At 44.4% G+C, this 13,343-nt stretch overlaps 1 protein-coding gene across 7 annotated transcripts in view; it reads left to right on the top strand.

Annotated features, from left to right (window-relative positions):
- NUCB1 (nucleobindin 1) overlaps positions 1-13,343 on the top strand; it is a 222,532-nt gene that overhangs the window by 94,440 nt on the left and 114,749 nt on the right. For all 7 annotated transcript variants that reach the window (XM_085616299.1, XM_085616298.1, XM_085616303.1 and 4 more), the window contains one exon: positions 7,669-7,854. In XM_085616299.1, coding sequence (XP_085472425.1) covers positions 7,669-7,854 — 186 coding nt within the window. The remainder of the gene's footprint in view (positions 1-7,668; positions 7,855-13,343) is intronic.

Raw genomic sequence — 13,343 nt, 5'->3', positions numbered from 1 at the left:
AACGGGTTATAAAAAACAAAAAAGCTATTTTACAAAGCTAGAATTCATTAAATCACCTAAAAGCCTTGGCTGCCATTAATACATATATAGCAATAAATCACTCCAAATAAAAACAAATCAGGATTAAAAACGCCAGCATAAAAACAATCATGTAGGCACAATTGATCCTCTTTATATATTTATCTTTTGATGCAGTTTTTTCCTAATTCTAACAGCTGCGACTAAAAAATTTGCAATATTGAAAATCTCCCATGGATCATTCAGCAACTGAAGCTAGAGTAAGGTGGGTTTTACCTGTATAAAGCCTTTTCCCTTAAAATAGGAATTAAAAACCTCCCACGAATAGCATTGTAATGCTCACAGAACCATTATAAAGTCCATAGTGTCTTGTTTAGAAAAGTTGTCACAAGTGCAGGGACCTAAATCGCACACCCTACTCCAGCCTTGCTGATTACCTAAGAAAAGGTGGATTAAATTAAAACGAAACCTAGTTAAAAGCAGGCGATGGAAGGGCTTTGTGACAATTCTCAAGTAAGGTTCAATCTAAGGGGAGGTTTTTAACAAACAATAAGCTGTTACTGAGGATTTCATTAACTCAGTCACCTCTCTCTCAGCCGTCATTAGGCTAAAAAAATGTGTTTTTACCCAGGCCAAATCTTTTATTTTTATTTTATCCGGGAAATCCATATAGGTTTGGGTGCCCTAGTTTATTTCAAATGTGCTTAACCTAATTTAGCCACGGTATACGGTTGACACGATCCAGGGTTAAATGCTACTAGTTGACTGCAGCACTTATTGTGTTATCCACTGCATTGTAGCCTGACAACTGCAATTTTAAACCTGGAGCCTGAACCTTCAGTAGAAAACCTCCCTTTTAAATATTAATAATTCCCCCCGATGTAAGAGTGTAGCTCACAAGGTAGGGTGCATGGTATTTAAAAGTGGGACATCTTGAAAATTAATATCACCATATCCCTGTTTTGACGAGGTGCTGTATGCTATTTTCACTATGGCATGCCTAGCTGTCCTATGTAGAAAACCAGAGTGCAGATTAAAAAAACTAATACTGTATCTTGGAAATAGGACTAGCTAGAAAAATAAACAAATATTTTTAATAATTACTAGAAATCCAATTCAAATGTGAAGTCTGATTTTTAATGAATATTAAGGAAAAGTAGCTTTTAATAAAGTGACCTTTATGTACCTCAGATTCCTCAAGGCTAACTTGCATTGGCTCTCCAACATCCCCCAGCTTTGAATAGGTGTGAAAAAGATGTGAAATGCCTCCCAGGAGCAAATTGCCTAACCTGATTGGGCAGAGATGACTTCTCTGAACTTTACAGAATATGCAGGGTGGGGGTGGGGGTCGTGAGCATACGTTCTGACACTACAGTGTCAAATCATGCTTGACAGGTCTATTGGGATGACACAACACTTGGGGCACAGTTGATATGGAGAGAACAGGATGACAAGACAGTTCTTGTGTATCCTGTGTTCTGTTGCTGAAGGACCCTGCTTTTGTCTCTGAGTTTGTGGGTAGAGTGCCTGCCTAAAACTGGATTTTGAGGTTAGATGTGGGAGTACACCAGGATTACCGTAGCACAGTCCAGACCCACCTCCAACTTTCATACCCCAAGTGGCTGGAGACTGTAGCCATCTTAAAAATGCCCTTGCGCATTGCATTTTGGGTGTGTTTGTAGTAAGGCATGCAGGAACTACTGTAAAATCAGGGTTGGCAAGGGGAACTTTTTACCCAATTGGTTAGGGTCCCAGTAGTCACCCCACCCATCTAGCTCATGCCAAGCATAAATGGCATTACCAGGCACCTACTTCAGAATACTTATTGGAGCTGTGGACAATCAAAAATTATCTGGAGCTGGTGTCTGTGACCTGAGAGGAGCCCCGAAGGTTGGAGCCTGCTCCCACTTGTAACCCGGATAAAGCATTTAACTCCAAGTTTTATTTGACTGACCTCTGGTGTGGCTACAGGGAAACGACAAGCAACTCGGGTCTTCCAGGAAGTACCCACATCAGTGGCAACTGGACCTGGACTAGACCCTTCTGTTTGCCTCTCCTCGGAGATCCTGGGAAATGTAGTGGTATACTCCTGTGATAGATTGGTACTGTAAAGACAAAGGACACAAGTTTTATATTGGTGGTATGTGTACTCAATCGCAAAGGCGACCGAGTGTATATATAACACCAATATGAAGTTCCGCCCTCCCGATTTAAATGCGTGCAGACCTTCAGTTTGGCCATGGTGGAGACTACTCTGTCTCCGCCATGACTAAACTTTTCCGACAGCTCTGGGGAGTGAGGGCTATCTGAGAAATGGTTACATGGCCAATTTGGGTGGGCGGACATGTAATTCTTTTACTGTTTCTTATCGCCCGGTAAGTTGCAGTAAAATCATTATAATGCTCCCCCTTCATGGGTGAAGACTCCCATGGAGAAGGGAGCATAACATTTTTTCTTTTCAAAAAGAAAATACTGTTTTTGGATTTCCTTTTTGGAAAGAAAAAAATTATAGTATTTACTACAGGGTTGCATCTTCCTGATGCAGCCCTGTGGCAAAGAGTGAAATGCATTGATAGGCAGTGCCGTGACTGCGGATCTTGCCAATGCCTTTATAAATGATGACCTGCCAGGCAATCGTTTATAAATTTGGCAGGTAGTTTGTCAGTCATCGGGACAGAGTAGTTTACTTCGTCCTCTTGGCTGAGAGGCGGGCCACAATCCATTATCTAAATCTGGCCATAAGTAAGGAGGTAAAATGTTTGATCACAGCGAACATGGCTGGTGTGTCCAACCAGCTTTCCATCGCGGCCAGCCTCAAATTACACCTAAATAATGGACTACTACGACCATTGACTATCAATGGTGTTTTGTGCTTTTTTGGGGGGCGCAGATTCTATTTAAAACTTTCAAAATTAATTTCGTAAGTTTTTTATTTTTTTGCTTTTTGATACTGCATAAATACTTTACACATTGCCCTAAGTCAGAGGTCTTCAAACTTTTGGATGCCGAGACACCCCGTCAACATTTTGAGGCGTCAGGACCCCCTCCTGACAAAAATTTCTAAACCTGTTGACTAAATTGTGTGGGATGAAAATGTAAATGAGGTTATGTGATGCCGCGTATTTTGGGATAGCATTGCTTCATTATTTTGACATTTTTTACACACAGTAACACCGAGGAAAGATTTCACCCAATCAGTACCCATTTATAGCCAGAATACAGCAATTATCACCAGAAAGATTTCAAGTCAACCTTTGTGAAGGGCCTCCCATTCTGCAGCAATACGTGCTGCCACATTAGAAGCTCACCTGGCCCTGACCGGGAGAAGCAGGGGTCCCTTAGAACCCTGGCGGTTTTGTGCAGAGTTAAACAGAGTTAAATAGTTTACCCATGCAGCTTTCCTCTCACCCCCTTCCTTCCATCCCTCTCTCCTAACCTAACCCCGGATCCCTCTCTCACTTTCAGGCCATTTTCTTTCACCCCTTTTTACAACTTCTGAATTCTCCCCATTCAACCTCTCACTTCACCTTTAATCACCTCTTGCCATTCTGTCTTTTCACTGCCCTCATCTCTAACAGTCTCTCATGGCCTCTCTGGCCCTGTCACCTCCTGTGCCCCTCAGCACTTCTCATTCACCTCGTCTCTCCATTCAAATTTTTGTCTATTTGTATCTTACACATGTCCAGTCCCCCCCATTCCTCTTTCACATCTCCCCTTTGTTCTAACAGAAGCCCTCATCTTTGGATCACACTCACTTCTTACGTGTCCACACTTCTCTTCTGCAATTCACATTTATCCTCATCCCTGACCTCTTCAATCAAATTTTCTCACTCCCTTGCTGTCCTCTCTCATCCTCTCATCTCTCGTCACCAAGCATATGGGTCAGACCCGTATGCTCCTCTCGGCATGTGCCACTCTGCTTATTGTTCCCTAATTCAAGAAGGCATGAGTTGTCGGTCTCGCTGTTTTGATGCATGCCGCGCAGTTATGGAACGTGACCCTCCTTTGCTTCGCTCCACCAAGAATCTATTATCCTTTAGGAAGATATAAAACCTTTCTCTATGCTCTGTAGGGTACCCCATTTGGCTGGTTCTCCTTCTGTGTGTTTCTCATTTGCCTTCAGGCAGTAGATGGTTATTAGCCCCAGGACATCTTTTGGTAACTTTTTCAGGGGCGCCACTAGACTAGAACTTCAGTGGGGGGGGCTAACACTCCCAGTCAGGGCTGGTCCTAACACTGGTCGCACACGGTGCAACAGTCTTTTTTGATGCCCCACCCTTGTTTCCTCCTTCTCCATGAATTCCTTCACTGCCACTCACCAACAATGCACCACATCTCTCTATAGCACCTTTCTGACAAACATTTAATTTTTTATAGCACTACTCATAGTTTACTCGCACTCATTTCTGTGATCTGCATGGTACATATTCTTTGAAGCAGGCACATTAACCCTCTGCACTGTGTGGGTGACAAGAGTGCCCATGTGAGTGCACGGTGAGCGATGCAACAGTGTGAGAGTAGGGAAAGAGGAGTGACTGCAGGGTGAGTGAGGTGGCGTATGAATTTGGGTGCGGATGCAAGTTTAGAATGGGATGAACAAATGTATGATTACTGATGGGCTTGTTTGAGTGAGTTGCATATTGAGTAGTGAGGGGGACAGGTGAGTGAAGTGTCACGAGTGCAGGATGAGTAGTGTACTCATGTGACTGCAGGGTGAGGTATAGGGTGAGCAGCACAAGTGCATTGTAAGTGCAGAGTGATCACTGTGAGTGCAAGGTGAGCGGGTGAATGGTGCGAGTGTATGGTGATCAGTGTGAGTGCACTGTGATCGCTGTGTATGCAGGGTGAGCGTGAAAGTGAAAGGCGAGAATCATGAGTGAGTTGTCTGAATGCAGGGTGCGTTCCCAGACACTTGAAGTAACTCAGCATGTTATTGACGGCGGCGTAGAGTTTAAGATCTAAGTTAAACTATTGCAGCATTAATCGGGGATCGAGGCTGAAGGAAATAAATAATGTGCTGATTCTGCAACAAACTTTCAGCCCTATGGTTAGGGTTGCCAGCAGATTTTTTTGATGGCCCAGTCGGTACAAAAAAAAGCAGTCACCTAAAGCTGTATTTTCAGTACTTATCTGTGCATACTTCGAACAGCAAATATAAATAGAAAGCACTTTTAATTGTGTTCTAGGGCTGCCTCAATGATCCATGACTGATAATTAAAGAGAACAAAGACAGAAAAGTCATATAACGAATGCATATACTTTTTTATTTCTAAGTCTATTTAGTGCCAAGAGGAGATCTTTGCAGGCTCTTTAAACAAAACACAACAGGCATTTTTCTTTTGGCAAACCTACTTTATATTCCTTTCCATGAAATGCATTCTCACACTACAGCAGTAAATGTAAAATACAAATGTAAGGAATAGGCTGAGTGGGGACCCAGGGGGTACTGGAACCAGGGATAAAACCTAAGCCTCTGTAACCAGTTTGCAAAGGCATGTAAAAATGCAAATGGTCTTTAAAGACCTGTGAAAAACAAGGGAGTGCTGGAGATAAGACTCCAGACACTGCCCAGCTGAGCCCCCAGCAGCTCGAGTTTCACTGCAGCAGCCCGGACTGAGACACAGGACGGGGGAAGACGGAGGGGCGGGGGGGGGGGGCTGAAGCCCTTGGGCCTGTGCAGAAGTGTGACTGGGAAGGCGCGACCCCCTTTGCATCACTCCACGGCCCCCCTGGGGGTCGCGCCCCACAGTTTGAAGACCCCTGCCCTAAGTTAAGCCTGTCTGCTCTGTGCCATAGCTACCAGGAGGGTAAGATCAGGTTAATTTAGTGACTTTGAGTGTTCGCTCTCACAAGGGTTGTAATCATTCTGTGAGGTGTCCAATTTCTTATAGTACCCAAGTCCTAAAAAGACAGCCACTGTCACACACTGCCCTTTTTTAGGTCTCGCCTGACCCAGCGCATGCGCTGGTCTGGCGAGACTTATTGAGAGGGCTCCAAAAAGTGCTACCAGGCCAGCCTAGAGCTACAGTGCATGTGCGCGGGCGCGCGCTGCGTTTTACCGCGATTACTTTCACTTTCGCGGCCGCTTTGCATAGCCAATAGGTCTCGCTTTTGGGACCTTATAAGTATTTAGTTATGCAACTGTTGCATGGCTAAACACTTATAAGGTCCCAAAGGCGAGACCTATTGGCCATGCCAATGCTTGTTTTTCCTGTTCTCATTCCCTTTGCAGCTAAATTCAGTTGGGGGTCTCCTCTGCGCTTCTGCCTTGTGTCCACCCTCGCTGTTTGCTACCTCCTTCAGTGACTGCAGACCTTCTCACTTTGGGCAGGGTGGTGCCTCACATGGACCAGAAGCCACTTCTACTTCATACTTCAGTGCCTTGGACAACTGCCTGAGCCTGTACCTACTTCTCACTCAGAATATGCCTGATTACTGCAGGTTTCTTTCTTGAATTGGTGAAGGAATCTTGTCATAGGTAGAGCTAAACATCTCACAAATGGGATTTCAGCCCCATGGACTTCATTCTGCTTGAATACGTCCCTTTGTTTCTTGCGGGTTCCAGCCATGCAAGCCTCACATACCATGCTGAGCCATACCTCTCATTTGGAAGCCGATGCAACCTCCATTTGAATTAACTCCTAGTTCTTTAACGATCGCCTAAGCACCTACTTTAAAGGTCACTGTTTAAATTGGCATAACCTGCATAGAGTGAGCCTAACCTGCCAACCATTTTCACTGGGTCACAATATATGATTGTCTTTACAAACTTGCACAGTTTGTACCTAGGGGTATCTATATCTGGTGTGTTTTTTTTAAACATTTACAATTAAAAAAAAAATTTAACCTTTTTTCTACAGATGTGCTGCCCCAAATGTCAATAGTTTACTTTACATGTTACACTAGTATTGAGGCGAAATATAGAGCAGTGAAGATTACAATGAAAAATAGTTCATAAACTGAGATATTACAAAATTGGAAAATAAAACCTGATAGTTAATTACAGATGGACACTGAAACTATAGCATGCCGGAAAGTAAGGCTATGGTGGTGTTGGCGCTTCTCCCAAGTTAGTTCAGAGAGATTCATCAGTTTCATTTTCTTAATCTCATTTGCTTAATTTAAATCAAACTGTAGACTTCGCTACTTTCCTTCACAGCCCTAAACCCTCTGCAGAAAGGGGATTACAAACACTTAATGTAAAGGAGCGCTTGCGTACTGCATCATAAAATATGGCTCTTGTGCTTCTTCCAACACAGACAGTGCTACAGGGCTTCCAGTTGAGCCATTATCACAGGGTGCGTTTCATGGGCATCATAAACTCTAGAAACTGCTTTTCTTGGCAACATCTATTCAACAAACTTGTAAAGCAGCAGCAAAATGCCCCTCTGTTTACTGAAGTTGGTCGGGAAATTGGAGTGGGAAATTGGTTGCTCTTCATACAGTGACTGTAATAGAGGACAGATGCAGTCTAGTAGAGCGATGTCTACTACCCATTGCTTTTGAAAAGCTTTTGTAGACTTGAGGTGCCCAGTTGACCTTTAGTCAGATGTCTGGTCGTCTGATTAAAGTGAGTTTTTCTTCATTGGAATAAGCTGTATCTATCTATCTTTAATCCACATTAAAGATTAACTTGCTTTTTCTTTTCAGGCCACTAAGGACCTGGAGAATTATGATGCAGCCCGACATGAGGAGTTCAAGCGGTATGAAATGATGAAAGAGCACGAGCGTAGGGAATACCTTAAGTCGCTTGATGAGGAGAAGCGCCGTCAGGAAGAGGCACACTTTGAGGAGCTCAAGAAGAAGCATCAAGAGCATCCCAAGGTCAATGTGCCAGTAAGTACTCCTAATGGCATTCCATTGTACTCACACACCCTCCTCAGCCTTTATGAGTCCTGTATTCCCTGTTTCAGCTCTTAATTTTCTGTGCTGTGCCCTACGTCTTTCTTGTTAGTTATATTCGAATATTGCACACCTTCTACTCAGTGTCTGTTTCTGGCTTGCCTTACTCTGATCTAGTCTTCATGAAAGGCTGTTATATGCTCCATTGTCATTGATGTTTTTCTAGATCTTCATGTACATTTTTATAACCATCACGTTGGTGTATCATTGTAACTATCCTCATGGTTGTCATGTAGAGTCTTTTCTTTATTTTTGTGTCTGCTGAGTCTGCCCTCACTTTCTGTGATATGTTAATTCTCTCTGCATGGTGTAATTCTGTCTTTATTTATCAGTTATGTATGTTAACTGCTACTGGTGTCTTACTCAATTGTCTTTTAGAGCAGATATGCAAATGAGTTTACACATGGTGCTTGTTGCGTCACAATTTGTGTAGATTTCGGTCTGAATTCCTTTAAGAACATTGTCTAAGGTTGTCTTGTGTAAATGCAGATTTGCATACATTTTCTCCGCCCCCCCCCCCCCTTTGAAATTGCTGCAGTCTTTGCGTTTTGCACTGCAGAAGTAAAATGTTAATTATTGAATAGGTACCAGGATGCCAACCACATTATTTGCAACTGGTTTTCCAACAACAACTCCCTCCCTTGATGAATAGCCTCTCACTAACCCTTTTGGCTATCAAAATGGCTTCATGACTAAAGTTAGTGCTGTCTTTTTACATTTATGTTACTGTTGACAATTCTATGACTTGTATTTTTTCAAATAATCAATGCAACTTACTGTATCAGACTTCCAGTGACTAACTTTAGATGCATGTATTGGTAGCATAAATATTCTTTTTCCAATAAGCGACGTTCATAACCCCTCAGACTTCAAAATAGAGCCTTTCGATGTGAGGGTAAAACATTTGATAAGAAGTGAATTTTCAGTTTGTTCACATGCTGCTGTTATGTGCGCAACCAAATCCATACTTCTGTTTATTGTATTTTTATTGTAGCTACTTCCCTAAGCCAAAGGAGTGTAGTCCCAAGGGATTACAAATGTAGGTATTGGGGTGGAAGTTTGCCTGGGGAAAACTAGGCGTCGGGCTGAAGTCCCCTTAGTCTCTGTGGGGTGGGGGTGGATGTTGAAGCCATGGCCACCTTCCCTCCTAGCAAGGTAAAACCCAGCCAATGGCCAATCAATGTGACCAGGGTAGAGACTTGGAGGGATACAGGAGCAAACATGATCACAATGGTAGACAGTCTGGTTTCCCCAGAACAGATTATCCCAAACGCTCACCATAGATTAGTCAACGCTAGCAATGAAGTAAAATCTCATCTTCTAGCAATGGTCACCTTTGAGTGGAGAGGGGTTACTGGCCCTGAGATGGTAGCTATCCATTCCAGTGAACTGTATGTTGGAAATCTACTTAAAAACCTCAGCTTGGGCAATAGTGGAAGTGAGGAATCTCACTGAAATGTTGGGTCTCCTTGAGTGGGTGGGTGTGTGTGGCTACAAGGGCCCAGACAGCCAATCAAGGAAGTTTGGGCCTGGTCTGGGCTTCAGGGAGCCAGGAATCTGGAGGAATTCCCTCTACAGGTTCCCACAGCCAAGAGGATGGGCAAGAGGTGTGCGAAACTTGCCTCTAAACTTCCCACGGCTCAAAAGGAATCTGATCTTCAGGTAAAAGATCTGGAGACTAATGGGGAAGAGGAGCCTATCTGTCAGATCTGAGTTGAATGGGGCGTGTGGATCCTCCACAGATGAATTCTGCCAAAGGCAGAAGGAGGGCCAAGCCCTTGAAGGCCTTCGGAACCAGGTTGAAGCCTAGGAGATGGTGGATACCAGTGACACCCACATGATCTACTGGGAAGAGCGTGTTTAGTGAGGCTAAGGAATTACACCTGGACCAACCAGGCTAATGGTTACTCCCCAGTAGTACAGGCCATTCCTCTTGAACTAAGCCTATAATATTTTCTTGTCAGGGCATTTTGGGTAGAATAAAATCTTGTACGGATTGATCAGCCACTTTTGCTGGCCCCCGGTGTCTTAAAAGGTGAAGCAGTTCAGTTGCTCCTACCCCACCTGTCAAGCCAGTGACAACCTAAGTCTCTCCTGTTCCCACTACCTGTTTTGGGGCACCTTTTGAGAGAAATGGGGATTGATATTGTCTGGCCAGAGTCCCTTAAACCGCTTCAGGGAACAGGTTTATTATGGTGATGCTGAATCATACCACTAGATACCCTGAAGCCATAACAATGATTGTAACTGTGCCTGTGCCGGCCAGGGCAATGCGTGATGTCTTTATCAGAGTAAGGGCCCCAAAGAAGTAATCACAGATAGGGGGACAAACTTCATGTCTACACACTTTAAAGCTATGTGGCATTAGTGTTGGACGACTTGCACGTTCATTACCCCTTAACACCCACAAACCAATGAGCTTGTGGAAAGATTCAACAGGACTCTAAAAGGTATGATTATGGAAGGTACCACAGAAGGTGAGTGTGCTTCAACTCCTTCAAGCTTTTGTATGGGCACCCTGTCGGAGGTTCCTTAAGTCTTATCCAAGAAGAGTGGTAGGAACCTGTCAAGGAACCTAAACGGGTCATTGTTGACTATCTGCTGGGCCTGCGTTCCAGCATTGCTGAGTACATGGAAAGGGATAACAAGAACTTGGAGGCCAGCAAAGAGCTGATCATGCACTGAAATGACAGAAAAGTCTGTAGTGTACATGGGACACGTAATTGCCAGGGGATGTACGCAGCCTCTCCAGCCGAAGATCCAGACTGTCCCTACTTGGAAACCTCTCAAAACCCAGACTCTGACCAGAGCTTACAGGTTATTACCAAAGATTTGTCTAAGGGTATGGCACTATTGTAGCTCCCCTGAATGAGCTGACTTCCAAGAAGGTCATATGGACTGAGGAGTGTCGGAAGGCCTTTGCCACCCTGATAAATGCGCTCTGCACAGAACCTGTAAACAAGGCACCTGATTTTAGCTAGAAGTTTTTGGTCCAAACAGATGCTTAAGAACTTGGAATTGGGGCATTGTTATCACAACTAAATCGAGGCTCCAGATCAAGCAGTTGCCTTTCATCAGGTTACTACTATGTAGAGAGCAGTGTTGAAATGCTATAGAAAGGGAACCCTTTTCTGAGGTCTGATCACTGCAGAAGCTGAGACCCCTGTTTGGGATCCACTTCTGGGTTCAAACTGACCACAGGCCTCTCAGATGGCTCATGCAGGAGAGAGGGGAAAACTCGAAACTGTTGAGGTAATCCACAGGGGTGTGGAATTTATTAAAATATCTACTTGTCCATGAGACAAGTAGCTTAATAAATCTACTTGCCCTGCAACAAAATCCACTTGGCCCTTTGGTGCCATGTAGTGCAGTGACAAATAATAGCAGCAATCTCATTTTATATGAGCTCTGATGATAGTCTCTCTGATTATACCAGGGTTCATACTATATAAGGGTTTGAATACTAGCAATTTCCTTATTTTGTCACCTTTTTGCAGATCTACATACTGGGGCTAAAGGTAATGGTAAGCAATGTTTCCAAAGTTGGAATGCCTTTTAGAGTCTGTGCAAACCTAACTTGCACTTTTAAGTGGTTTTCACCAGCTCTTCTCTAATCTTTTCAGGCACTGACAAAGGTTAGAAATGTACTACTAACAATTGCAGAAGGAAAATTTCTTCCTGGGCTGGAAAAAATGTGGTTAGAGGACAACGAAACTCTTAAATGCTCAACAGATTTTCACATTAGCAAAACTATGCAATCATATTTGGCAGGGCTGAAATGCAGTTCACAAATTCTTTCTAGGAGTAAGATTTCCTGGCCTTCATGTAAATACATGAAAACCATTAATGTGCATCAATGCAAGAAAATATACCATGGGTGAACTTTCGTGATTTTTTCTTTAATAATTGGGCTCCTAATTAGGTCTGGTGTTAAGCAAGACCTTTTGTTTTTAATGAAAATTCTATCTTTTGACTGGCTTCACCGTGAGTGTCCGCATTCTGCACTTTTACAAGCAGCGTATCGGAACATGTAGTTTTGTTAAGTGCTAGGAAATACTGTGGCAATGTGTGCTTTGAGACCAAAAACTATTTTTCCAAAAGTTGTTGTAATGGTTAGGACCCAGCAGCTCCAGCAACAATAAAGTTTTGCAGCGTGAATCTTTCTGGATTCACTATGCTGTGCATTATTCCGCGATCTTGTGATTGGGTCCGGATTCGTAGTCTTTCTTCTTCTTCTTCTTTATTTTATTTTTTTGTCGTAGCCCAGGTGGGCGTCGACATCCTACCATTTGGTGTACCTCTCGTGACGTCGGCGTGCTTCCTGCGGAAGTCCCACCTTGGGTGCGCCATCTTCAGATTCTTTTTTCCGCCGTTGGGTCTGGATCGTCATCGAGAAGCTCCAGAGTTTGAACGAAGGAAAAGATAAATACGCGAGTTTCATCGAAGGAGAAAGTATACAAGACTACAGAGAAGAAGGAAATACACCTGGGACGACGAAGAAGGTGGAGTTCCACGAAAACTTCGACGCCCATTGGAAAATGTGCACTCAGAGACTCTGAGCGCAATGGACAAGACACCATTCAAATTCTGCCGTAACTGCCACCACAAATACGCGCAGAAGGATCAGCATCCAGTCTGCAACCTTTGCCTGCCGATCGACCACGTGAGCAAGGATTGCAACGCCTGCGCCGTCTTCACGCCGAAGACGATCCGAGTGAGGGAAAGGCAGAGAAGAGCCAACTTCAACATGGAAGGCAAGGGTAAGGCCCCGTCGCTGTACGAGCTGGGCCTCTCCACCGACGATGAGGACAACATCGCCGAAGGACCCGACGTCTTCACGGTCGCAGAGACCGATAAGAAAACGCCTGAAAGGGTAGGAGACTCTTCGAGTACGAAAGCCCCGAAAATCTGAGAGTGACTCTCGAAAAACAGAGTCAAAGTCCTCGGAAGGAACACCGGCGGCAAAAATTTCGACGACCGCAAGTGGATCCAAGGACAAAAGGCCCGGCAGATCCTTCGAGAAGGACTCCCAGGTGCCGAAGCCCGCCGAAAAGCAGGGTTCGTCGAAGCAGGGCCTCGAGGTGAGCCACCCAACGACGAAGGAAAAGGCTGCGTTGACGCAAGCTCCGTCGAAGAGACCAGCGCTCGACGCCAATCCCGCCTCCAAAATGGAGAAGAAAAAGAGAAGGTTTGAGGCGGAGATGGAGAGTATCCTTCTGAGGAAGAAGGAGTTCGACGAAAAAATGAGACAGTACAAGATCCCAGTAAGGCTGCCGACCGAGGTCGAGGAACAGGAGGACTTCGACACCGAAGATCTGTCGAGAGATCCTGAAGAGGAGGAGGAGGAAGCCTACTATGAGGGAGAAGAAGACGAGCAGCAGTCGATCTACGGCTCGGCGCCGTCGACGACTCAGGAGATGGAA

The sequence above is a fragment of the Triturus cristatus genome, chromosome 7 (assembly GCF_964204655.1).
Source record: "Triturus cristatus chromosome 7, aTriCri1.1, whole genome shotgun sequence".
Classification (NCBI taxonomy): Eukaryota; Metazoa; Chordata; class Amphibia; order Caudata; family Salamandridae; genus Triturus; species Triturus cristatus.
This window is presented reverse-complemented; position numbering and strand designations above follow the sequence as displayed.